Consider the following 27,881-nt stretch of genomic DNA (forward strand, 5'->3'; position numbering starts at 1 on the left):
ATCAGAATCAGAATAATCTTTATTGGTCCAGTATGTTTACACAAATAGATAGATAGATAGATAGATAGATAGATAGATAGATAGATAGATAGATAGATAGATAGATAGATAGAGCAGCAGCCTTATTAGGTAAAAAACGACAACAACAAAAAAAAAACAATGTGGTAAAAGAAATAAATACAATCAAAGGCTAAATTATATACAATAACTAAATAAACTAACTCCAACTTCATACCTGAATAATCTACACAAAGTATGTACATATGATGATAGCACAATAAACCCAAAATATGATTCTGAAATTGGTTGGTTATTCGTTGATTTAATCGGGTACAGCAATATTAACATTAAATGCACACCAAAAAAGACCTTATAATTGTTAACATCAATCTTCGGGCTTTTATTCTTAGTGTCGGTTAATAGTCACATCATTTCGTATTTCCTTTGGAAGATCATTAACGTGCGCACGTTTTGAGTTTGGATATTTCCGACAGCAATGTAAGGCGTCCAAAGCGCTGCCGAACCACAGGTGCGTGCAAAGACAGCAGATTTATAAAAGGTAACCCACAAGCGATAAATCCATCACAACCATAAAACAAATCAGACAAAACAATCACAATGTTGAGCAGAAATCAATATAATTCACACTAACCTGGCTATACGGTCCATATGAATTTTGAGGCTTTAAATGTTTGCTTTTATAGACCAGTCCACGCTTAAAGCTATATATTGAGTTTATCAGACCTGTATTTTGAATTGTGAACGACCAGTAGAACTGCTTTATATTACTAAGTCAATACCAAGTTTAGTCAAATAAATGCTAATCTGTTCTCACTATAATACAATGACATGGAATCAGGTCCAGAGGTGTGTTTGTTGTTTGTTGAGGTGTGTTGCAGTGTGTTTAAGAAAAACTACACGCACACATGAAATATTAATTGTTCATTTCCAAGTTACAATCTCATATCGTTGAATATGGTATACATTTCTCATAAATATTTTCCTTATAGGTTATCTGTTCACATTGCTGGGCTAGCAGCCTACTACTTTTTGTGTGACCTATGTTGCAGCAGGGCAGAATTTCAGACATACATTGGACAAAATAAAGTTCTTTCTCTCTTATTTTCTTTCCTTATTTTTCTTTTCCTTAGTTTTTTTTCTGCAACATGATGACAGTATTTGTCAAATTTTAACCATTCATTTTGGTTTCTGATATTAAACAGCTCTATTTATGCGGTGACTCAGTAAGATAGATCAGATAAGACAATAATTAAATGCCAAATATACTTAACTTGCCTTTTGTTAGCCCATTTTAATTTAACCTGCATGGCTTTTAGAATCAATTTTTATTCAGGCAAACAAAGACAGTCTCGGGGTCCTCGAGGCCTGCGTAACGTCACCCAGCCTTCCTTGGTCCTCGGTGGGGAAAACGTGGAGCACTTCACGGTGTGTTTCGGATGTCACTTCTAAATAACACCAGTAAGTGTTGTCACCCTCTCAGTTTGCAACAGTCGTAGCTAGAAAAAAAAAGTTAAGTTGACGTCTTCTGCTCATTTCTTCACGAAATGTCTCTCAGAAATCAGCAGAAGTAGCCGTTTAGCATTTGGTGCTAACTGTAACGTCAACTACAGTCTGTGTATAACTGTCTTCTCTGTCCCTGACTTTAACACCTAGTGCGTGACAATACACTTATATTGTATAAAAATCTGTCTGCCATGATGTTTCTGTCCTTAGAGATCCACACAAAACTGTGAGGTTTGACAAGAATGGAGTACATACAAGCTCCTGCCACAAGTAGCCAGGGGAATATGTAAGTAAAAATGCATAAATGTAGTACTGTGTGTGTGTATTAATGACATTTCATCTCTGTCTCGTCAATATGTCTACTATTCTATTGCGTCTTTGCTGTACTGACAGACGTATTACTGCAGATATATCTCTCAAATACTCATCTGTAGTGGTCATGACAGACATGCTCAACAATCAGAGGGGTTTCAGTTTGTAGAGACTGGAGATGGGGAATTCATTGTAGTGAAGATTTTGTCATTTTTGTTGTTGTTTTTTAAGATGAACTTATTGAAGCTTTGTTTTGCCATTGAAAGCATTGATTGGAAACGAAGAGTTGACTGCAGCCCAGCACCACATTAACAAGCACAAGCATTACTCAGCACTCTGTATCTTTACCTTTTCACTAGGAGTCCTCCTAAATTACCCAAAAGGTTCCTAGCTAAAGTTTCTTCTTGAGATCTGTTCACAAAGCTGCTGACATCATGTTGATGATGTAATTTAATATTTTCACAGTGGTTAGATGACACAGCAGCAATCATATCAATGAATGTAAAACATAATATTCAGATAGATGGATAGATCAAATGTGAAGTTTTGTGCCCCTGATTTTATACATGGAAAATAATATTGATTTGTCAAACTAAGTATACATGTTTTGAAATTAATAGTCTAAAACATATCTGTGAGGAAGCTTAGCCAGGGTGTCAAGGAAGGTGATAAGAGGCAGATTCAGAGACTTTTTGAATAGCAAAAAAGATGAATTATTTAGATCCATGTAACTAAAGACAAGTGACTCCAAAAATGAAATGAAAAAAGCAAGCAAATCAAACGCAGCTTAATCTGATTTAACTCAAGAAAAGTCCACAAACTTAGGCATGATCATGTTCTTACAGCTACTTGGACATCCTTGTCTCTGTCCTGAACAAACAACAAACTCCCCCCTTAAACAGGCCCTTCAATCTGTCTAAGAAGAACCACATTTCTCTCAGGATTGTTTCAGTCTTCCACCCCTAAGCACTTATCCTTCCAAACAAACAAATGACAAGAATGGGAAGTTCTACAGCAAAGTCTAACAGGGATAAATGGCGTGGCCACACCCACTTTGTCACAGTAACAACGCCAGTATTTTTCTTCAACTTAGAGATGTGAAAATACGCAAGCAATTTATCTCACAGATTTGACCCTCTCTCTTCCCAGCCTGTGCTGTACTTGCGGTGTCCCTATTCCTCCCAACCCAGCCAACATGTGCGTGGCTTGTCTGCGTACTCAGGTAGACATCTCAGAGGGAATCCCCAAGCAGGTCACAGTGCACTTCTGCAAGCAGTGTGAACGGTACTGAACTATATGATACATAGAGTACATTTTTCAAAAACACACACTGTACAAAACTGTTTTTTGAGTAATTGTGTTGAGGCTTGAATGTACTGTATGTCTGTCTCCTCCGTGTAGGTACTTGCAGCCTCCAGCCACCTGGGTGCAGTGTGCTCTGGAGTCCAGGGAGCTGCTGGCCCTTTGCCTGAAAAAACTTAAAGGATCTATGACCAAAGTAAGTGTGATTCTTACTAAACTGCACAAAAGACAACAGCATATTTGCACAAAATATTCACATGTACAAAGAAAGTTTATAAAATCTAGGGGATCTCGTGTCCTTTCCTAATCGTGGGATTCCCTGATTTTGATTTCAATGTCAGCCTTTTAATACTAATGTAATACATTATGAAGGAAATCATTTCTGTATCTCATTTTTGCCTTTAATTTTTTTTGGCAGTGTGTAGATGCATCATGCATCATTTCAGTGACAAATTAATTGTAGCATCTTATAATCTTATAATAATATAAAGCTGCCTAATACATAAAGTTAAATCAACAAAAACTCAACATTGTAATGTTCATGTTTATAGAATTGATCTCATGCCATGGATAATTAAAATCAAGGAGAAGTACTTGATTCAGAGCTCCTGCTGCTTGATGGATTCAACAACACCTCTCTTCTCACAGGTGCGTCTTATTGACGCTGGCTTCCTGTGGACAGAACCACACTCCAAGAGGATTAAGATGAAACTTACCATCCAGAAAGAGGTAAGGAAACAGAGGAGAAGTGATAAGTGTGGGAGAGAGACATTTAAACTGATTAGCGACCTGAGATTGGCAAGATGTTTTTCTTTCTTTTTTTTTCCTTTTTTTTTGTCCAAAGGTTATCTAGGTTATTTATTTCAGGTGGTAATTGGCAGCCAGATTTGTTTGTGTTTGAATTGTTCTCATTTAGAGATTGCAATAATTTGAGTGTTTTGATTAACAACATATGAAAATAATAATGTCAAGGTGCAACACACACCTCCCATTACAAAGTGACTCAGAAATAATCATAAGTACAGCAGACTTTGACGTAAAGTCTTGAAACAGAGTCGCCTGTTCTCAGTTCATTTAGTTGTGTTTGAGAGAGGTGAGCGTAGCCAGTGGCTGTCATCTCATCTCCTTGACCTTAAGTGAGAACCTGAGCCCTGTGCTGCTCAGAGCCAACTCTTTTGTTTGTGCTGTTGAAGGGTCTGTATAACGCTGCTCACATATTCTCTTAATGGTTCAGAGATGGCAACATAATGAACAAATATTTTTTTTTTCCCCCCGGAAGACTTGGTTAGTGAATGGCTGTGTGCACAGTCTTCGCTGCTACTTACAATGCCGTTAGAGCATATGGTGTAACTTGTTGCTGTCTTTTGCGTCTCCAGGTGATGAATGGTGCTATCCTACAGCAGGTGTTCGTGGTCGAGTTTGTCATCCAGTCCCAGATGTGTGACGACTGCCACCGTGTGGAGGCCAAGGACTTCTGGAAGGCCGTCGTTCAAGTCAGGCAGAAGGTAGTTATCTGTGATCTAACGAAGCGTGTATATATAAATATTTATTTTATTTTTGGTTATCTGCTGTTTTACTCTACCTGAACTGGACTCACATGTTCACCTACAAAGAATTTAAAATACACCAATGTGTACGTGCTATAAGCCTAATTTTAGGAAGTATTTATTGATTAGTTGATTCATTAATAGTGGTTTTATTTTAGCAAGGTACGATTCAGTAATTCTAGTCGTCTAGGTAGCAAAGAGCCTGAAAAACTGCTCATGCTTGAGGCTGAAAATATGCTTGTAAATAAATTATACTGGGTGTGACTCCATAATTGACTCCTATTTAAGTGTGTGGGGGTTTTTCTAGGTTGATCTCATTTTTCCGTTTTGGCGCGCTCACTTTACCCTTCTCTCAATCCTGTTGTTTTTGTTTGTTTAAACCTAACCCTGTATCTTTGTAGGTTTAATGTAAAGCAAATATAGAGGCCTAGATATTCTGCAGTAAAATATAACACTAAATCCAAAGGTTACACTTTTTTTTCCCTTTTATCATTGATGTGGAAATAAACCAAGTTTTGCTGCAGTCATATAAAGACAATAGACTTGTGAGATCATGCCACCTAAATTAAGCTAAGTTACTCCTGCTGATTATCAACTCAACACTGTCCACGGCTACTTAACAGCCACAATTACCTCTCTTCACTGGAAGGCATTTCCTGTGAAGCAGCTGTACAGGAAGTGTGAATTAACAACATACTAAAAACTAAAGGTCTGCTTGTTCTCACTCGTTCCTCTGCAACGCTTTGCCACTGGAATGCATTTTCACAAACTGCTTTTTTCAGAGAAAAGAAGTAGTAAGCCCCAGATACCGAAGGTTTTAAATTGAGTATTTTTCTGAGAGGTCAAAGGTGGCGACAGGCTGTGGCAGATGCTAATCTGTTCATCCTCGTTCCACACCAATAAATGTTACAGTAATTGAGACATGGGGTGGAGGGATTTGTTAGCCTGGGAACCAGAAGAGTCTGCCGAGCTCATGTTTTATTTGCTCTGGCAGATACGTCTGGCCCCCTCTCGTTCAGACAGATTTCCACCCGTCCTGGGCCATGATGAGCCAATCACAACCATTTATCCATATGTGTGGGAACGTATGGGGGGAATGGCCATGTAGGGATTCCATGCTGTGATTGGTCGACGTTGCTAAACTCCATCAGAGCACCCTATTGGTTAGTGCAGGATCTGTCACTGACAGTCTGCAGAGGTCCGTCCAGTGCAACGCACCAGGCTCACGAAACTCAGATCAAACTGTCAAACTAGGCGGTGCTGATCAAATATGATTCAAGATTCTGTTACTGTATTGCCTATTTCCCACCTCAAATGTTTTCAAAAACATATTTTAGTGTACTGTTTAGCTCTAATATGAGAAATTTTGTGACCAGACCGCCATTTTTTTCCTCCTTGAGAAGGGCGAAGCACCGCCCAACTTGCATGTGTCGCTCATTGCTACGTCACACGTTTTGTTGCTCTGACTGGTTGTAGGTCTGTCCAATTGCGTCCAGAGACATTTTGGTCTTCGCTTGTTGATAACACCCCTTGGAAATTCAAAATGAACTGAGAGGTTCCAGACTAATTCGTATTTGCAAATTAGTCTGCCAGGCCAGGGATTTGTATGATAATGATTATACTGAGAAATCTTTTTTTTTTTTTTTACAGACTGCTCATAAAAAGACTTTCTACTACCTAGAACAGCTGATCCTCAAGCACAAGCTCCATCAGAATTCCCTCAACATCAAAGAAATCCATGGTAGGTTTGTGGCACATGATTTCATATATTCAGTTTTTTCAAGATCACGTCTTGGACAAAGAGAATTGCTGCAACAACAACATCACAATAAGAACAATCTAAGAAAAAACACAGTAAATAAGCAAACACAGTACAAACACAGTAACTAAGAACACACGTGCAGATGTTGGCCTGAGAATCATCAAATTACTACAAAAACCATTCACTCTATTAAAAAACTGCAGTCTAAGGCAAAAACATCTCAAGCATCTCAATAAATTACAAACAGGCACATCTCCCTTTACATGTTTACAAACAAACACACAAATGGTGAAGAGCAGCAGTTGTGAGTGCCTCGCTGTCTTTCACGAGTTGTCCATTAATAACTCGTGAAGGACAGCGAGCACTCAGATAACCGCTGCTAGTATGTATATCTTTAAAAGTAGAGACCCGCTGTTTTCCACAGGGCCAAATTACACTGAAAAGTGGGAAACTTGTCTCATTCGTCACCGGCGTAACTAATGTGGATTAGAACTGAGCAGAACATAATGACGTGTCGAGTGTTAATTACCTCTTCCCGTACCAGACAGCAAGCCATGCATGCATATCGCTGGTGCCAATCAGTTCATACAGCTGGCCTGTGTGGGCCTCAGCGGGGCATGCGTCTGTGCGTCTAATCATTGTGCTGTAATCAGAGCAGGCATTCCATACCAGATTCCAGCAATGCAAGCTCACTTCATACCCTATTTAGAGATGCTAACTCCGACCTCATACACACACACACAAGCATCCACACACTCAGGCACACATGCTGTGAGTTGAGTGAGCAGCGGCTCTCTGCACTCTAGGACTGTGAAGTGGAGTTTGGCTCTGGTAGTGTAATTTAAATCATGCCCATATCTCAGCAGGACTTAAAAGCTTTATGAAGGTTACAACATGTGGCTGCCATATTGTCTCCTGTCTTCATCGGCTCGAGCTTGTGTTGCATGTGTTCCGCAGTGATGATGACCCGTGAAGCATGCCAGTGATTAATTTATTGGTGGAGGGTTTGATGGTATTGCTCTTTTTTCTTTCTTTTTTTTTTTCTCAGAGGGGATTGATTTCTACTATGGCTCCAAGCAGCACGCTCAGAAGATGGTGGACTTCCTCCAGTGCACCGTGCCCTGCAGGTGAGCGATGCTTCAGTCTGTGCTTATGAAAACATTGTTCTCATGAGGCTCAGTATTAGGCCAACATTATCCTTTTATTTATTTAGAACATAACCTTCAGAGCTACATTGAGTAGTTATGTTTCCACCCAGTAGTCCAGAAATTTATGAGCAAATGCGGTCACAAAAAATCATTGGCTTGATTCAACATATTTGTTGAAGTGAATAAATTATCCTAATAAAAACTGCATAAACAAAGAATTTAACTCTATTAAAAACAGTATTCATACTGTGACATTATTTTAAATGAATGTTTTCTTTTGCTATGTACATAATGTAATTTGCCAAAATAAACTGCAGCTATTGTTGGATAGTAAAAACTCAAACATTATGTAATCAGTCAACTGGATGTGGAGATGGCATGTTGACATGACCTTCAACAGTTCAGATGAGTTAAACAGCACAATACATAGTCTTTTCCATGTGTGCAGAACATCTTATTGCAATTAGGCTCTTTTGTTGTGATGATTTGTCCACCTGGGACACGATGGATTATGTCTCTGAATGGTGTCTGTGATAATGACGAACACTTTCTTTTCATTTTTAAAGGTCAAAGACTTCCCAGCGGCTCATCTCTCATGACATCCACTCAAACACGTTCAACTATAAGAGCACCTTCTCTATGGAGATCGTACCTGTCTGCAAGGTTTGTTTTCATTTTTAGTGGGATTTTGTTTCTCTTAATTGCAGCTGAGACACAACCGTATCTGCTCAGACCTTTTCAGACAAGCCAGAACTGTTGATGTTCTTACACATCATCGCAAAAGCTTTCACTTTGTTAGTTTAGGATAAATGTTGTTTTAGAAGGGTGTTAGACGTTTTGGTGATATGCAGATGGAAACCTGCGGCTGGCCAAAAATCTCTCATGTTTTTGGCACTGACACATAGTAAAAAAATCAACTCATTCAGTATTAGACAGAATTAATGTGCTGTTGTGACATGACAATTTATTAATATAAAACATAACCTCGTCTGGGCACCACCTCCTAGAAGTAACCTTTTAATGTCTGGAGGAAACATTTAAGGTTGAATTTAATTCTCAATTTGGTCACTAAATCAGTCTCAAAACTGTAAGTTCTTGTCCCGACAGTGACCTCTTATTTACTGTTGCTTAAAGAAACAACCGACCACTTTTAGGATAAATTAATACATTTATTAATAGCTAAACATCTTGAGGATAGATGATAAAGCATTAGATAACAAATAAAAAGAATAATAAGGCCTATAAATGATAATGAAAATAAGATCAAATTATTCAGCAAGAGTAGCACGAAGTGCTAACTTATTGCATCAAGGATGCTAAAGGAAAGCTAATTCAACTTATCTAAAGAAATTATCTTTTTAATTTTAATGTTATTCGACATCAACCCTTTATCACAAAGCCATGTTTAGCCTTATAGTTGACGTGTTTCGTCATGATAGAGGGGTCATCCTGGCAGGTCCAGCATTGTTTGGTGTAGAATCATCAGCAGTGTTTGGCAGTTAAAGAGCCCAGATCAGGCTTTAGACTGTGGGCACGTCTTCCTGGGTACAGAGGTGCTTAAATTTAGGCTGGCTTAAATTCTAGTTTGCAGTATTGCTCTCAGAAAGCTGGTAGCGGTCCTTTTTCAATCGTCTTCTTCAGGTGTTTAAGTTGAGGGTTCAGGCTTTGGTTGGCTCGTGGCAACCTGAGTTTAATGCTGAATTAAGTTTAATCTGACTACTCTCAAATCTTCAGTGGCATTTACTTCAAAAGTAAAATACTGTATGTGGAAACACAACACTTAATGCCACAAACTAGGACAAACTAAACTTGTTGCAATAAAAGATTAAATTCACATATACTTGGTTGAGAAACAAATAAAAGAGACCCCCTCAAAGAGAATTCACTTTGAGGCTGTTTTATAAGTTTGGACAAAACGGTTGGAGTATTGGGCGTGTTTTAAATTTTCGTGCCAAATTACTGATGAATATTCAATTTCTTTGTTTCAGGGAGTTTTAAGGTGTGGTTTGAGTTTGACTTGAGATGGCAAATTACTTTCTTACACTGAGGAATTAAGTTTTGACTTTTAAATACAAAATTCACACTTCAGAGTCACTAGGTCTGAACATTTCATGTCACTTTGTATCATATATTGCTAAACAGTTGAGCAGTATACATCCACTTTATAATAAGTCATAATTCTTCTATTAACATATCAAACATTAACCTTCATATTAGCACTTCATGATGTCTAAACATCCAACTTTCTCAAACCATCCATACTGAAATAAAAGTTTAATACTATAGTGAAATGAAATAAAGTTAAGCAACACTTATGTGATTAGATTAAACCTTCAGGAACATATTCAAATATAAATTCAACACAACTCTTACTTCATAATACAAAAACATTTAATTTGACTATTATTTCATAATAAAAGAAAAGTTAAAATTGAAACTCTTCAAACTATCTTTACATTCTTATTACTTCAGAAAATTCACTCTTTCAATACAACTACTTATCTAATTTAACTACTAAAATATGATTGTCTATTAGGTTAATAGATCAAAAGTTAAACACTTAGGTGATTTTAAAATACAATTGCATTAACTCTTGACATAACGGAGTTTAACTCTTGTCACTAGAGGGCAGTAGGGTCACATGTAGTAAAAAGGTAATAAAATCAAAGTTTAATGTCTCCTTAGTAGATAATCACACAACTATTAAAGTTGTACCATTCTTCATGTATTTACATGACAAATAACATTACATCATTTACATAATGATTAGACATATAATTTACATGAAATTCAGGTTTGGCTCAGATTTGCAGGGAGACTCCAGGAATGTGAGTTAGAGTTTGTGGCTCTGGTCTGGTAAGAGAAGAGGCCCAAACGAGAGGCGTTCTCTGTCCATGTTTACTGAGTTGTTGATGATTTCTCCTGGTTCAAATGACCCCAGACGTCATTTATGCTTTTAGTTCAGGCCATAATTCAGTTTATGGTCAAAAATGGTTTCTCAGGAGGTCTGTTCAGTCTCTGTTTTGTCACAGTGTTTAAGTTCTGGGGTAATGTCCCGCTAACAAACATTCACTTGGCAAGGAGGTAAGTTCAGGGTTCAGGGTGAGGCATTCTCCATGTCTCTTATTTTGAAATTAAAGGAACGCTGTTTTACCCATGAATTATCCATGAATCATCCAAGATGTCCTACAGTGTTTTGACATGAAAACTTAAATTGGGTGTAGAGATTTTTGGCAGAGGCATATCTTTGATTTTCAGTAGTTGCTAAATCCAATTTGACATGTAGTATTAGTTATGTATTTTAAATAGCAATACACACATTTTTGTGGTTTATTTCATAGCCTGGTTGAATGACAGGGGCGGCAAATGGTGCAAAAGCCACTGACACATTCAATAAGCAAATTAATATCAACTGATATCAAGATCTTAATCAGATTTTTATGTGTGAACTGGCAAATCTTAGCTCCCATGTTATTTTTTTAGGCCAGAAAGATATAATCCAGACACACTTGTTATCTCAGCTTTAAGATAACAAGGACTGTCTTTTGGAAACAAGAGCAGTAGGACACACTTTGTACTTTTTTCACTTACCGTAGCAAGTCGGCAGTCTTATTACTTTCCCAACGAGCTCACTTTGACCCTGAGTTGTCTTGTTGCCAGGACAACGTAGTGTGCCTCTCACCACGGCTGGCGCAGAGCCTGGGGAACATGGGTCAAGTGTGTGTGTGCGTCCGTGTCACCAGCACCATCCACCTCATCGATCCCAACACCCTGCAGAGTGAGTATCTCCACTGACAGTGTCCTGCTGAGTTTTACCAGGTTCAGTTGCCTCGGTGTATTTAGCGAAAAAGCACAGATACTCTTTCATTCAATAATATGAGCTCTATGTGTAGGCATTGTGAAAGACCTAGTGTACAGCAGGGGAGAGATTTCCAAAGGTGTCTATGCTGAAAGGATAGATGAATAATCAATTAGTGGATCAACAGAAAAGTGCAGCAGATCCAGACAATTTAAAAGGCTGGAATCAGTGAATTTACCGCTCGATAAGTGACTTTAACAATCAGATGAGTATTAAAATAGATGCACATTCATTTTCTGTTGATGGACTAATTCATTAATTGACCAATCGTTTCAGCTATGCACTTTAATAGGGTCTTTTGCATTATTCTACTATTTGGGAATCATTGCTGCAGAAGGAACATATTTATGCATTTATGTCTGAGTGTTTATCAAAAAACATCAAAAGCATTTCCTGTATGTTACCATGGTGACACTCATTTCTTGGTTAAACCCTTCAGTGCTGCACTAAGCTGACCTCAGTCTGCGGACCACATGTTTATCACAGATGTCTAACTCCCTCTGCTTCCAGTCACAGCTCAGCTACAGACACACTCACAAAAAGAAAAAACATATTTTTAGTTTATGTTAAGCATGCTGTCACAGCCAAGTCAGCTTATTTGGATGCATTTTTAATCAATACACGTATGGTGACAATTAGTGAGGATGTGTTTCCTCTCTTCCTGGTGTAATCACTAATTACTTGAGAGGCTTTGGCACTCCTCAACAGAATTCTGACATCTTGGAAGCGGCACACACGTTTTTAATTACTCTTCAAAGACTAGGCTATTTTTGCTGCAGAAAGTTTTGGAGCTGGCTGAATATCAGAAACAGCCTCGAGGCAGAGCTCTGTTAGGCAGATTTGGGATTCAGTTGGCAATTAACTGGACTATTAAAAATATTTTTATTGCTGTTTGTCTGCTTGTGTTTGCTTTATTTGCTATATAGGCAGAAACACATCACTCCTGTCTGCATTTGGTTTATTTTTTAATATGTAGAGTTAGAAAAACACACTGTTAGACAAGTCTGATTCATATTAGCTCAGTACCCATATGACTTTTGATTAAGAGGCTGAGAGTGTTGAGGTTTGACTTTTTAAGGAATTCAAAAAATATTTAAACTTTGCATCAGGAGTGACTCATTTCTTTAAAAAGCTGTCTGTGAAATGATAATGGGCGAAATGTATTCTAGCTATCTAATTAAGTAGAATGAGAGGGTAGATTATAATTAGTGCTCACTTTGCTCTGCTGTTAGTAATAAATGTATAACTCTAACTCACTAGTTGCTGAGGTGGATGGGAACACATACTGGCGTAACCCCTTCAACAGTCTCTGTAACCCACGGCAACTGGAGGAGTTCATCGTTATGGACACTGACATCATCAGAGATCAGAAGCTGGGTGCTGGAGCCGGCATGAGGTCCAATAAGGTGAACGTGTGTCTTTTGTTGCAGAACAGATTGCATTATGGCGGAACATTGCTCTTCTCTTGGAAGCAAAATCAATAGTGAACCATTACATTATCCCTGAACCTGTATGCGGGATTCAAGCCAAAACAACAGAAACGCACTGAGGGTGTTTGTTTTGATGGCACAGGGAATGAGGTTTGTAGGGACATTGGGCTCTCTCTTCTGTCTGACTGCTGCATTATTATCGATGCAACTGTCAGAACAAATTGGAGGGAAAGAACAAGAGTAATGTTGTTACAATGGCTTGAAAGTAAATTTCTATTCCGTGTGTGTGTGTGTGTGTGTGTGTGTGTGTGTGTGTGTGTGTGTGTGTGTGTGTTTTACAGCATACCCTGGCTGAAGTGTGGGTTCAGAAAACATCAGAGATGGACACTAGTCAGCAGTATCACTGCCGCACATTCCTGGGTCACCTGCTTAATATAGGAGACCTGGTTCTCGGGTGAGTCTGGAGGAGGCACAAGAATTTGAGATGTTGGTCAGATTGGCAGTAAAATAAAGACCGATGGCAGGCTGTGTGGTTTGCACTTAATGCCACATTTACTTTTCACCCTACAGGTTTGACTTTGCCAATTCCAACGTCAATGATGAGTACTTGAATAAGATGAACCCTCACCATGTTCCTGATGTGGTAAGACTAAACTGCACTTCACTGATTGAGAATAAACTTGCATTTCATACTGTATATCCCCACAGTAACCACTGTCGACTTGTTTGACACTGACCTCTAGTGGTGGTATGAAATACTGATTGTGCTATATCTGCTATATCTTCCCATAGAATCACATAACAAAAATATGTGGGAATCTGTTGTAGTGCTTTTAATTTGTACAATGAAAATGTGGACTGTTGAAGGTGCTGATCAAGAAGAGCTATGACCGCACAAGGAGGATTAAGCGCAGGAACTGGAAACTGCAGGAGATGGCCAGAGACCGAGATGGCATGGACACAGATGATGAGAGGTAGGAGAGTAATCGCACAGTTCTCGTGGAGTGAATTGCCACGTGTCTCGTGAGAGCTTCTTATTGGCAACAGATCCCATGAAAACACCAAAACCAATAATGCATTAGTCTGTCTCTCAATACTTTCCTACTTCCCTACCTATTAGATCTAACTGAAGATGTGAATTTGTTTTCAAAAGATATTTTCTAATGCACTTGGGCACCGTAGATTTGAGTAAATGTTACTCAAACAGGAGTAAAAAAAGTGCATTTGTAGGAGACTATTTTCAGCCATGTTGATTACATCGAGTACTTGGTGATCTATTGAGTATTCCAGGCAACACGACGGTGTTTGTGGGATGGATTAAAAATAAACTTCAGTGCCTGTGTTTGTGGTAATGAAGGAACATGACACCCAGTGAAACAGTGTGACTCACTAATGTGATTTTTAAATAGTTTTTGGGCAACAATGGAGGTCTGTGACACAAATTAATCATCTATATCAGGCAACATACATGACAACATAGCCAATTAATTGTTGGTTTTGGTCTTTTAATGGGATTTGTTGTTTGGAATATCTTGTATTCAGTTGCATGAAGTATCTTATGAATGTAGACATATGCTTACAAAAAGATAATAATGTCTTGTGTTTAAAAAATGCCATTTAGGCTACGAGGGATTCCTCAAAGTTTGTTTTCTGCACACATGTACTTGGCACAGAAAATAAGGGAAAACACTCAAGATATCTGGAGCGGTGATTAAAGGCATGACTGATGACATTGTTTTCATTAGTTGGTGAATAGTTTGAAAGTGCGCCAAGAATGCCAAGTACCCCGTGGATTGTTTTCTATCTGTAATGTTGTACCACATGGGTTTTCCTTTAACTTGCTTTTTTGTCCTCAGACAATACCAGGACTTCCTGGAGGACCTGGAGGAGGATGAGGCACTGAGAAAGAATGTTAACATCTACAGAGGTGAGCAGCTGGACATGGCAGAGTTCCCTTTGATATATTTGCTGTATCTTTCCGTTGTTGCAACTGAAATAGTCAGGCTACGGCTAATTTACTGTAAATGACTGCTGAAGCTGCTAAAAGATCTAGTGGCACACAGTTTATTATAATTGAGAGAATATATACTGGATGACAGAGTAGAGGTTGATTCTTTTTTTTTTTTTTATAAATATTTTAATTTCAGATGCAACAAAGATCCCAGTGGAGAGTGACACCGATGACGACGGAGCACCGCGCATCTCCCTGATGGAGATGATGGAGGAGCTCAGCCTCTCAGATGCCACAGGAGGAGAGGGTGCTGACATGATGACAGACTAGCCGGTTGCCATTCTGCCTGTGTGACACTGACAGCTGATCTGTCAAATGCAGGTCCACTGATGATACAGTGATAGTTACAGAGCTGAGGCATCTGATTTTGAACTGACAGCAGATTGAGGACTGATTGAACCATTGACAGATGATTTTTCATACTGAAAAATAACAGTTTTTCTGACTGGTGTGGTGACTCATTACAGTTAAAGCTGCAAAACTGTGCAGTATAGCAGTGCCACTTAACAAGTTTCCCCCGAGAAACCGGACTTATTTACCTTGTCCACCTCTTCTCAGTGAATTTTTGTCTTTCCAAAAAAATTAACATTTTCACCTATTACTGAAGTATTCTTCTCTCCTTTGTCATGTAAAGTTTTGAAGTGATATAGAAATGATGTGCTTCTGCTTTACAATATCAAAATAAATATTTGTCTTATGCACACTTTTCATATATATTTTCTACTTGGGGATGAAAAACACAGTGTTCTGTTGGAGACGTCCACCAGAGGGAGCTCAGAGACACTTAGAAAAAGGAAGTAATATATTCGAACAGCCACACATAAAGTAAGTGGAGTCAAACCCCTTAATGGTGTGATTTGGTTACTGTGGGTAATATTCAAATACAGACTCAGCTGCAGGGCCTTGTCAGCCAGACTGTGCTGTCTGTGCCCTGATAAGGGCTGAAGTTTAAGATACAAATAAGGATAAAGGATGTTCTGCATAACAGTAATGTCCTGAGATGATCTGGAGTGATGTGCAATGTCTGCTGTAAACTGTCCCCCACCTAGAGTGCTCTATATACACAAAATAACATTTAACATTTGGACACTTAACACATAGAAGTGCCCTTCAAAACACATAATACCTCACTAGCTGTCAAATAAGGGGGTTTTAAACTAGTGACAATTTATTAATTCATCCTGTAATGACAGTAATAATTAGCACAGTACTTTCAGGTGTTATGTAGATGTGTTATCTGGTAGTCTGACAGTAGTCTGATTTTTAAGGATTTAGATAAGATTTCATCCTTATAAGAAAACAAATTAAAACACTGTAAAAATTGAATTATCAAATTATCAAATAATTTTCTTTCTTTTTATATCCTGATTCTCATTCAAGGCAGCTGCATATAGGTGCTGCTGTCACTGTGGTAATACTGTAGAGCTGCAGTATAATGTATAAAATGCAAGGACACTTTACGTTATGAAAACATCTTTTGAGCATCTTCGTGGAAGAAGTGAAGAGCAGCTATTATAAGACATTTTGCCTTAAAAACTCTTATTTTAAAACGGTTTGAAAGCATGGAATTCATATCAAATTGAATATCAGATAATTTAATATTCCCCGGTGATGATTTTGGGAATGTAAAACCATTAAATTGTTACAGGCACAGTTTTGTGTTTGTTGCTCCGCTGTGTAAACCCTAATGATATGAAGCTTTATGTAATCTAACACACTAGAGGAATGTTTGTTTCAGGGTGTTTTAGTCTGTGTGACATGTCTCACATTCTAACCTGAAGAAGGAGGAGGTCGTCCAGTTTTGTTTTTCACAAACCCGAGCTGGTTGTTAATGGTAATCAGATCTACTTGGGAAAGTGAATGAAGTATGTGTGTATGCAGGTGGGTGCAGCAACAGTGCAGAAAAGGGGTTCTCCTTTTTTTCTGATCACCCTCCTGTTGTCCTGATTTTCTCACCATCTTTGCATGTGCACACTTTGAACCCTTGTGACCCAAATGCTTTGCCTCTGGCACCTCATTACCTGGAATTTCTAGTATTACAGACTCACTTTCCAGGTATTAGAAGACACGTGGTGTGTTATTGGATCTTTGAATCACAACAGAACCAGAGGCTATGTGTATTTTCTGTGACAAATCTGTTGCAAGAGCGGTTCAATATTCGCAAAGTTGATAATTGTTTTTTGGCATTCATCCGCAGAGCTTTTGATGCTAACAAAGCTGCAGAGTGTATCCATGCGTAATTGGTGCGCCACGGCAGCACTGCCCGTGTTTACACATCAATAATGCAAAGTGTTGTGAAGTGTAAGAACTGAGCTGGTCAGCAAACCCCTGGCAGATAGGAGATAAGATTTCCTAACTGTACGTCTGATTGCCCCAAAACAAAGAAACACCGTCTTCAAGCTTATACTTGAATTTCTTTTTCAGGGGTGTTTGGGATTGAGCGTTTTTCTCTTTGTGTTTGTGGTTGGTTATTAACTTTTCCTATTCGATTCTGCAGTGGCTAGATGTCTAAAACCAGGTGTTGAAGGAACCCTTCAGGTTATTCACATTTAATTCAGAAAACCTTTTCTCAGCCCTGTTTAGGCAGGGGCTTTGAAGAGAAGAAATACTATATTAATACTTTTCTGAATATATTCTATTGTATGTGAGTGTGCATAGTAGGCTTTTGGCATTTTTCCAAAACAAACTGAGCCACAGCTGCTGTTAGAGTTGGTCAATTCTGTGGTCACTGGTGCGTAATATGTTATGGTTTCAGTACCTGATTATAGTCACACACCTCATTCCTCTGATTCCTATTTCTATTCTTCATTATACATAACCAAATATCAGCCACCAAAATGTCGACGCCCATAGACTAAAGGACAGAAGGGAGTATAGATGGATTTTTGCATATTTCTTCAAAATGGCCAAAGGTTTACAAACTTACTAGGAGGACACTAGTCCTAAATGCTGCATGCACTGTGATCTCATAGAAACACTCACTTCTGCAGCCTGCAATATATTCTTATCATGAAAGAGGGTCCATGAGATTGATTTTTTTCTTAAGTCTACCAAAGGCGGAGATAAAGAGAAGCATGACTGTTTGTGAATGGTTTATGAGCTACGGACTGTGCAAACACTGCAGCTTAATATTTAGAGCAGGTTGGAAATAATTTCATGTGCAGTGTATCATTTCTGACCATTTTTGTTCAATCTTTCATTTCCATATAGTAATTCATATAAACTACAGTACCCAAGGCTGCGGTATAAGTGCATACCAGTGTGATGTCTGTGCTGTTTCGGCTTGTTTTCCCATCCTGTGCAGCAGAGCAGCGCTGCTGCTGGCTGCCTACGTCAGAGGTGGTACTGCGGCGCAGTGTCGGGCTGCAGCATGGTGGGACAGATGCGCAGGAGGATGCGACACACGGGCTGAAGAAAGTTTCAAGATGCTGCACAAAGCAGCGGACTTCACATGGCGCAAATAGGGCTGCAACCAAGACATCGAAACCTCCTTAGCTTCTGATGCGAGGATTGTTTTCTTTTCGCTGCCTGGACACACACGTAGCCTACATACACTCATACACCGGCCTGTGTGTCACGGCCACTCCACCTGCATGATCTGTGAGCCAGGTGAGTCGGGAGTGTAAACACGAGTAGTGGGTGTGGTGTCATTCTCATAGTCTGTGTGACCCACTACATATAGGCCAGTGGCAAACTGGTGAGACAGCTTTTCGTTTACACAAAGCAACGCAGCAGCAGCGGGACGCGGGCTGTTGTCTTTGGCTCGTCCTGTATAATAATCTATCATTAGTAGAAAATATCCAGAAGAACTGACGTCGGCTGCTGAGGTGAGTCGTATGGATTCTGTTATACATAATTCAGGCTACACTAGGTGCTCAAGAGCTGCTATACCCCCTCTAATACTCTGCTTATTAAAAATATCAATATGACAGCTAAGTGATGAAATATATCATTTCTATGTGCAGGTCTTTAATAATTACCTATTTAAATCATTAGGCCAAGGAGAACAACTTTTGCTTTGGTACTTCTGTGGGCCAAGCTTGTTAATAGAGGCATTTATCAAGTATTTTAATTATAATAAGAGACTGAGTAGAATACCATCATAGAAAGCAACAACAGGTTTGTTGTTGTCTTTATTTAAGGGCTATTAAGGAAGTTAATTTGTTTGCATCCTGTACACAGAAGATATGCTGAAAACGGACGTGGCTTATATTTTCCATTCTTTCTACTTATAAAGTATATTCTACACAGCCAGGTGAGTATACACCTGTAGCGCACCTGTAGCGCACCTGTTGGCCCCGCCCCCTGCCTGTGTAGCAGGATCTGTTAACGCCTGCGGCTATGTGAACCTTGCTTCAAATAAACACAGCGATTTTATCTGATATTTGGGGAAAAAAACGGTTAAAATTATTGCAAACAGTGTTAACCCAAGCAAACTTTAAAACAAGTGTGCGTTATTTTATCCATATGTAGGCTGAAGTGCATGTTTTTTTGCCCTGTGCTGTATGTTCTGTAGTTGTGGAAACCCATTGCTCATTACTTTCCTCACACAGCATAAACTCATTTGTAAGTGTCCCATGTGTAATACGTGTATGTGTATCATGTAAGTATGGGGAGAAATGTGCCAAGAAAATAAGGGAGGAAGGTTTTTGCTGTTCTGGTCCATGTGGGACCCCTGGGTTTAATTTCTCTGCGTTTCTCCACCCACACAACTAATGCCTGTAAGACCCTGAGCTCCCATATGGCCTGTTGATTGCCCCCTCAGGGCTCTGCTTTGGGTTTCGAGGGGCTAGAGGAGTGCTCCTAATTCCCCTTCACACCTCCTTATTAATAAACACAGTCACAAGGGGGTCTTTTTTTCCATTGTGGTTACACAATTGTCCCAGGGATAATGGCAAACAGGGGACAGAATATATTCGTCTGTGTTTGGAGCATCAGTCTTCATGATTACAAAATGATACATGATGAGAGCACTATGAGATATTCTTTTCTGCATATTCGTAGTCAACTTGTTTCCATAGAGAGTAAATTCCTCTTGTTCAGGGTGTTTTCTCCTTATATTTACCCACTAAAATACAGGTAGTAAGAACTGCACTTAAGTACAACTTGAGTGTTACCATTTTATGTTATTTTTGACTTCTACTCCACTACATCTCAGAAGTAAACATCAGACTTTTAACTCCTCTGTGTTCATGTGACAACACTGTAATTACCATTACTTAATTTCAAGGTTTTACATACAAAAATGTATGACAAGCTTATAAAATATGATGCATTGCTATAAATTAAACAATGCAACCAGTATATAAAGTTGTATACAATAGCTTAATTTGACGAGCCACAACATTAAATGCTGAACATCAGTAATAATAATCCAATAACACTAAGAGAAGTAATTCTCCTTTGACTTTCGATACTTAAAGCACACTTTGCTGTTGCTACTTTAACTTAACTTAATAATCTGAATACATCCTCCATCACTGCAAGTAAAGTAACAATCATGACTCAGAGATGTTGTTGAATCATCCGTAGATATTTCTCACACTGTAGACTGAGCAGTGGCCTCATAGGTGTATCCCTGACCTTTACCACAGTTTCTTTATCCTCTTACATGTTGGCATTTCTCTGTCTTTCTCTCAGCCCGCAGGATGAACTTCAAGAACTTGAGGGAGTACCTGGCCTGGCTGTACTACCAGTACCTTCTCATCACAGGCATCTATGTCCTGGAGCCGTGGGAAAAGTCCATCTTTAACTCCATCCTCTTCTCTGCCATCGCCATGGTGATCTACACCTCATATGTCTTTGTGCCCATTCACGTACGTCTGGCATTGGAGTTTTTCTCTGGCATCTGCGGTGGACAGCCTGAGAGCACCATGGCACTCATGAACTAAAAGAAAGCAGAGAATATGGAGGAAAGGATTAGTCCACTAATCATTTTCTATAACTCAACTCCGTAGCTCTTGGAGCACCTTGAGCCTCTCTTAACACCACATTAATCCTGAACCTATCAGTCACCTCAGCAAATCCTAATCAAGACTGAAAACATGAAGATCTTAAAGGAATGCTCTGGAAATCAGAGCCTCACTATCTTCTTTACATCCCAAACCCTCTGGCCTTACCCCACGGTATTAGACACACGACTGTACATTTCTTTCACACCCTCGCTGTGGAACGTCTTGTGAAATGTTGTCTGTCCTTTTTGTTGTTTTTTTTTATTCTTCTTACCCTATGTTCTGTGTGAGTGCATATCACCTCTGGGTTTTGCATGATAGGATCATACATGGGTAGTAGATTTGCATGCTTGTCTCACTACAAAATACTACTAGACCCTCTTCCTTCCGCCATACCGCAGTTTTTATGTCTTTGTTTATCTGCTGTATCTGTGACAACATGTTATCACTGATTGTGAAGCACTCCCAGATAAAGAGGGAGTTAGCAGTCATCCCAACATATTTGGCATGCACTTACTGGTTGATTTATGGTTTTGTATCAGAACCACTATCACCTTTTTTAGTTGCCTTTATGCACTGTAACACTAATTGGCAGGGTACATTGCACATTTCATGAAGCCATTGTGTAGCTGATCTTTAAAGAGAGAGTTGATAGAAAAGCTAAAGCTATGCAATGAATCAAAAAGCGTCATGATCAGGGATCTGTCAGTTGTTGGAATGTTTGTCCCTAAGCCTACATTTGCTGATTTCCTTGTCAAAATGAGGAATAAACTGCAATAATGGCATCAATGTGTGCCGAACCCTCTCTTTATCTCCAGTGTTTTAACTGTTGGTATGTCAGGAAGGTGTGCTCACCACTGAGCATTATCAAATATTGACAAAACACACCTTTGTGTGTTAGGCTTGGCTTTGTTAATGACATCGCTTTACTTAATCAACAGCCTCTGGACTCAAAGCAAAACTGTTTGCTTTCACATGCAAAAATGCAGAGACACTGCAGTCAAATTGGCCTGAATGAAAAGCAAAGCCTGACTGGCCAACCAAAAACATTGTCTTCCTGGTAGTTGAGCACTGAGCATTGCGTTTAGTTGTGTGTTCAAGATCATCTTTGACTTTTGTGCTTTGGGTCAAGGGCTCGCTGATTACAGTCTAAACATGATCTCTATGTTAACCTTATTTATATGGAGTTATATATTTATACACACTGGTAAATGCTTGGCTGGTTACAATGTCAATTACCAAACTGTTTTAATTATTTATATCTGTGTTCTCTTGTGGCCATAAATAACACATACTATAATTTGTTCTTTATGTTTTACTCCAGCTGAACATGCTTTTATATTGTTTCCCGTTTATGTCATTTAGTTTTGCAGTAGTCTGGGACATTTCTGTACCATGAATGAGGAGCTCTTTAAGAAGCTATAAGACAGAAGACATCTCTTGTCACCAAATGAATGTTTTATTTATATATGATAGCAACACATCACTGCAACATTCAGGAAATAAAGACATCTGATGATACGTCTTTTCTCATCCAAGTTTGGTTTTTGATTTGAATGTATGCTGATAAAACAAGCAGAAGGCTTTGTACGCCTCACATTCAAACACAAACACAAGCAGTCAGTTTGAAATGGAAGAACAAGTGAAATAAAAGCTTGGGTGGCACATTTCTCACACAATGGACTGTAACACATTAAGTGAATTCACACAATAAGAGGCAGAGCCACCAAACCAGTTCTCCCCAGACAGTGCAAGAATGAATGGCCAGGGGCTTCACCTTCCCCTCTCTAGACACTGTCCAACCTCTCCATGCCTACAAGCTCTGCGGGGTCCACCCTCTTTATTGGCACGGACACAGTTTATACCAATGTAAAACACAATAGGGTTTTAAAGGCTTGCTGGTAGAATCGTGTAAAATTTATGGTGCTGAAATTAAATTTGCACTGCAAATTTCCTGCAATATTATTAACATGGATGATGGGTGAGGGAGCAGGAAATTGTTTTGGTTATCAGTTTGGCTTCAGTAGAGGGAACAGTCAGGTAATTATGTTTATGCCTTGTAATTGGACACCTCCATCTTGGTTTTTTTCCCCAGGATGTTGGAACACAATGGCTTCTACAGCATATGTTTCCAACGTCCACACCGAAACACATCCCAAAATACTACTGAAGCCATTTCCTTTCCTTTCGTTTCCTTTCGTTTCCTTTCCTTTTCTTTCCTTTCCTTTCTTTTTCTTTCCTCTCCTCTACTTTTCTCTAGTTTCTTCTTCTTTCCTCTCCTTTATCTTCATTTCCTTCCCTTTCCTCTCCTCTCCAATACAAAAAAACCAAATGCACTATGTAAAATTCTTATGATATTCTACATAGTGCATGTTTTTAGGATTGAAGTCTGCCTCAGCATCTTTGAAGAACTGTCCTCTGTTTACAGGTCACATGTTAATTTGTATCCCACGAAGGAAGAGGTCAGAGGTTATCTCCTTAATGACAAGGTGTAAACAAAGCTATCTGAAGACACAAATGCTCTAAACACACTCAGCGGGGTGGTGGTGTATTGTTTCTGTCATGTTTACATGTGGCCTGTGACCGTTTCTCTCAAAGACAACTTGGGGGAACTCTTAGCAACTGTCAGGTACACAGACGGAGAGGTACATGACGAAGAAAAACACACCGACACCACCACTCACCACCAGGTTTCAGTTTACGAGAAAACCCCAGAAAGTGTTCAAATATTAATATTATTGCCAACACACACACACACACGTGTGCCATTACAATGAATGTCTCCATGGTAATAACCTAAGGCTACTGTTTAACCACAAACTACATATGCACACACACACACAACTGATTTTACAGCATGTACGTGATCTATGTAGTAATTTGTTGATATGAGGTGATATATTCATGTTTACTGGTAAATAATTGGTTGGTAATGTATTTTTATTTCCATTTTATCATTTATCTTCACTTTTGTAAAACTCATTTTTTTTGTACTGTACTGTATGATAGCAACATCTCACTGCAATGTTCATAAAATAAAAAATAAAGACAAACACAACAGCTGTTTTCTTGTTTTTGTTCATGTTCTTGTGTGTCCTGTTTGATATAAGTGTTTGTACATAGTGTCCACGACTGTAGGAAATATGTATTTATACTTACTGTAAACATAATCCATTAGGTTTTAAGGGACATGTTCAGAGATACATAAAACATGTTAGTTATATTACAGTTATATACATTAAATTGATAATTGCAGTAGAAATAGTGAATGTCACTATCATTTAATCACAGGACAGCCTTCATAAACTGCTTGTACTTGAACATGTTTATAGCTATTGTCACTACATACCATCAGTATCTTGAGATCTTGATGTTTTATAAAGTGCAAAAATCAATGAATTGTATAATCATTTTATTATCTGCCAGAGCCTTCATTGAGAGTTAGCCACAAATCTGTATACTTTAAAGATGTCAGATGAATTTACATTGTGCAAGTGTTGTTTTGGTTTTTTTGGTCACTCACATGATCAACTAATATGGCCAACAAATGTATTCCACTTGACTGTGTGAGTCATACGATTCATTGTGAAACAACAATTTGCAGTGATTGGTTACTTTATGAGTTAGTTCAAAAGAGAGCGAGAGAGAGAGAAGATAAGACACTACCCTGCTATTAAAACATATTATAGTGTCATTCAACGGGCTTCTTTTGAGGGAACATTGTTTGCTCTGCTGGGTGTGTGTGTGTGTGTGTGTGTGTGTGTGTGTGTGTGTGTTTGCGTGTGTCTCTGTCTGTTGTTATGCAGTGTAGTGTTTCAGGCTGAGGCTTGGTTCAACACACTCTTTTAACTGCACGTCTCCTTTTAAGGATTCAGATGTGTACATGGAAAAAGTCAGGAGGTCATCTCCAAAAGGTTGAATTCACACTGGGTATAAAATTGTGTTTTTCCCCCCATAAAACAGAAATTCAGGAACACTTGGTGAGCTAACAAGCCCTGTAAATATTCTTCAATCATTTTCTTTCTTTACTTGTTGGAAATTAATTTTGAACTAAAACAAAAGTTTTAAACACATTGTTGTCTAATCATCCACTGAGCAAACAATTAGCATAGATCAGATTAGACAATCATGTGGTAACATGATTTGGGAATATAATCACATCCACAACAGAGATCACGTAGACAATCACATTATTATGGTTTGAAGATAAATTTTGTTGTATGTCTACTGCATATCAACACCAGATTTCTTTCTAGACTGATCTCTGTGCAATCAGACAAGGTTTGTGCTGTGGTGTTCAGAGTCATTGTGCAATTATTGCCATACTCTGTTGATCAAAGATGGAAGAGGAATTCACCTTAAGACACAACTCCCAGTGCCATGGTATATCTGAAGGATCAATAAGTCAATATGAGCCTAGGAGTGGCTGACTTGATAAAAACATGAGACCAACAAGGTATGAAAACATAACTGGAGCCAAACCCTGATGCAGTCAATGGACACATGACAACATGTTTTTCTCATAGATGTTGATGAGCAGCGTATAACATACAGGAGTGTTGTGTTCCTACATGTATTTGTGAGTGCAGTGTTAATCTGGATATTGTGAATGGTGTATAGGCTTTAAAGGACCAGTGTGTAGGATATAGTGGCATCTAGTGGTGGGGTTGCAGATGGCAACCAACTGAATACACCTCCCTTCACCTTCCCCTTCCAAGAATGTAGGAGAACCTAAAGTGGCTGCGAAAAATGCAAAAGACCCTCTAGAGCCAGTGATTGGTTTTTCTATTCTGGGCTACTATAGAAACATGGAGGTGCAATGTGTTGGGCTCCATGGCAGACGACCTGCTCCCTATGTAGATATAAAAGGCCCAGTCTAAGGTAACGAAAACATAATGATTCTTATTTTCAGGTGATTATACACTAATTAAAACATACTTATGAATATTATAGTCAATTTATGCCAAGTCTGTTTTGCTAGATGCCTAAATTCTACACACTGGACCTTTAACATGAACTAATACACATGCATTTTCATTTGTGTCTGATCAAATATGTGGTAACAATCACAAAAGTAATTCAAGCCCTGCAAATACAAAGAGCCCACAAGTCTGCCACCAAGTAGTCTAGTAGAGAAACTATTTTTTGCTTATTGCAGTACAGGAACAGTAACAATCAACATGTTCTTTGCACAATAAAAAAAGTGTCAATGAATTTGGTGTCTTGTAAAAAGTGAAATTTTCCTGCATGACATGTGTGCAAGCTGCTGTGAAGGAACGTTTAACAAGGTATCAAGAATTTTAGTGTGAAACACACAAGGGAGAAAGTGAGTCAGAGTTTGGTAATATGTTTTTCCAACAGACACCAAACCTGCCTGATCATCATAGGACTCTGTTGGGAGAGCTACACTGATCACCATCTCGCTTAGTTCACTAAATCCAGAGGTGTGAAAGATGAAGGCTTTTTATTTTGTTCCTCTATTTAGGGGTTGTTGTTGATTTGGGGGCATTTATAACCTTTATTTAATCAGGTCTCTTTTGCAAGAGGCGCCTGAGTACCACAGAGAGACAGAAAACAAACATAACCAGGCATAACAAAAGGACAGAGACACACAACACAAATAGCCAGACAAAAATCACATGCTGCATTAGAATCAATCACAGGAGTCATTAAATAGACACATGAGGGCAGTTGGTGTATTAGGTATGGGACCTTTGTTTGGGAATGTAGGTACTGTATAAGGTAAGAAAGATATCATGAGGCTGCTGGTGGAGTTGTAGGTTAGTTGGAGTTGGAGGAAAGGCTATAAGTTGTGAAGAAGGAGAGGGGGAACATGCAGGTGGTAAACCATCCATTCATCAGCCACATTTTGCAATATAATCTCATTTTTTGTAAGTAGTTCCTGTTTTCTGGAGGCACAACTCAGTACAGGAAAGCATTCAAGAAGCTTGTAGGGCAGATAATGATCCAAAAACTCTGCTATGACTTCCCCTTTGATTTGTCCAACCGCCAAGTTAAACCATCAGGCCAGCGGTCAGTCAACTGCGAATTATGTTTACTGACAAAACACTTTTAACTCTACCTAACAAACAAGAGCTTCCGCTACCATTAAGTTGCTCCTTATAGAAATAGTTTGACATTTTGGGAAATGCTTATTTACTTTTTTGCCAAGGGTTACATGAGATGATTGGCACCACTGTTATGTTTGTCAGTCAAATATGAAGCTGGAGCAAGTAGCACAGTTAGCTTAGCTCAGCATAACATAGCATAAGGGCTTTGTTTTTGTTACCTTCAGACAGGGCCAGGGTAGCTGACTGACCTCCTGCTGTTTCTGGTTGTTGTGCTAAGCTAAGCTAACTGGCTGATTCTGTCTGGGTTGTTGAGGAGTCAAAGACACTCCTGCACAGCTGAACAGTAACCTGGATAATGTTTGCATTACAAAGGGATATGAATAACCAGGTGTCTTATGTTCCATATCAAATACTGAACATGATTAAAATCAGAATAAGACATAATAGGGACTAATGTTCATGTAAAGGTACTAATTGACAGACTATATCATATTGATGATATGAAACAGACCAGAAGTTTAGTTAAGTTGAATAAAGTTACACATTTCTTATAATTGTTAATAATAATAATTAATAATGAAAAGATCAGTCCCTTCAGGGGTGCCAATAGATGTTTCCTGCTTATATTTAACTAAGAAATTTGAGAGTGGTATCAATGTTCTAATCTAGCTGTCAGCAAGAAAGCCAATAAACATATTTCCATAAAATGTCAGACCACTTCTTTAAACTATGATGTGTTGTTCAGTAGGCAAGAAAATGAATCACACATATTTTCTTTAAATAGGAAATGTCCAGATGAAACTCAATCAACAGCTTATTACAACATTTTTCAGTAAATGCAAAAATACTCCAATTCCACATTCATTAACAACACCGAATGAAATTACATATTCTGCACATATACAATATCAGTCTGTGTGATTAAAATCTAGTTCTCTGAGTGCACAATCCATCTAGCAATAAT

General features: G+C 38.7%; 2 protein-coding genes across 3 annotated transcripts; both read left to right on the plus strand.

The window, feature by feature from the left end:
• The first annotated feature begins 1,365 nt into the window (after window positions 1–1,365).
• nmd3 (NMD3 ribosome export adaptor) lies at window positions 1,366–15,598 on the plus strand. Its single transcript, XM_044353144.1, has 16 exons — window positions 1,366–1,479; window positions 1,735–1,810; window positions 2,986–3,120; window positions 3,238–3,334; window positions 3,787–3,867; window positions 4,515–4,643; window positions 6,336–6,426; window positions 7,496–7,574; window positions 8,162–8,258; window positions 11,256–11,373; window positions 12,715–12,860; window positions 13,226–13,338; window positions 13,455–13,527; window positions 13,752–13,858; window positions 14,741–14,811; window positions 15,032–15,598. Exons 2-16 carry the CDS (start codon window positions 1,767–1,769, stop codon window positions 15,163–15,165), a joined length of 1,515 nt encoding a protein of 504 aa, XP_044209079.1. The 5' UTR covers window positions 1,366–1,479; window positions 1,735–1,766; the 3' UTR covers window positions 15,166–15,598.
• Window positions 15,599–18,145: 2,547 nt separating this feature from the next.
• sptssb (serine palmitoyltransferase, small subunit B) lies at window positions 18,146–23,830 on the plus strand. Of its 2 annotated transcripts, none has more exons than XR_006403690.1 (2): window positions 18,146–18,722; window positions 20,536–23,830. XR_006403690.1 is itself a non-coding variant. In XM_044353153.1 (2 exons), the coding sequence occupies exons 1-2, from the start codon at window positions 18,489–18,491 to the stop codon at window positions 20,784–20,786; spliced, it is 267 nt and encodes an 88-aa protein (XP_044209088.1). In that variant the 5' UTR covers window positions 18,152–18,488; the 3' UTR covers window positions 20,787–23,830. The 2 variants fall into 2 exon arrangements, 1 of the variants encoding a protein (XP_044209088.1); XM_044353153.1 differs by having other exon boundaries at window positions 18,152–18,504.
• The last annotated feature ends 4,051 nt before the right edge of the window (window positions 23,831–27,881 follow it).

The sequence above is a fragment of the Thunnus albacares genome, chromosome 6, assembly GCF_914725855.1.
Source record: "Thunnus albacares chromosome 6, fThuAlb1.1, whole genome shotgun sequence".
Classification (NCBI taxonomy): Eukaryota; Metazoa; Chordata; class Actinopteri; order Scombriformes; family Scombridae; genus Thunnus; species Thunnus albacares.

What these genes read in the sequence shown, in the direction of transcription:
- nmd3 (XM_044353144.1), top strand. Translation starts at nt 1,767, where the DNA reads ATGGAGTACATACAAGCTCCTGCCACAAGTAGCCAGGGGAATAT. An exon ending in CCGGCATGAGGTCCAATAAG is followed by an intron (nt 12,861 to 13,225) that starts GTGAACGTGTGT and finishes TGTGTTTTACAG; the next exon opens with CATACCCTGGCTGAAGTGTG. An exon ending in ATGGACACAGATGATGAGAG is followed by an intron (nt 13,859 to 14,740) that starts GTAGGAGAGTAA and finishes TTTTGTCCTCAG; the next exon opens with ACAATACCAGGACTTCCTGG.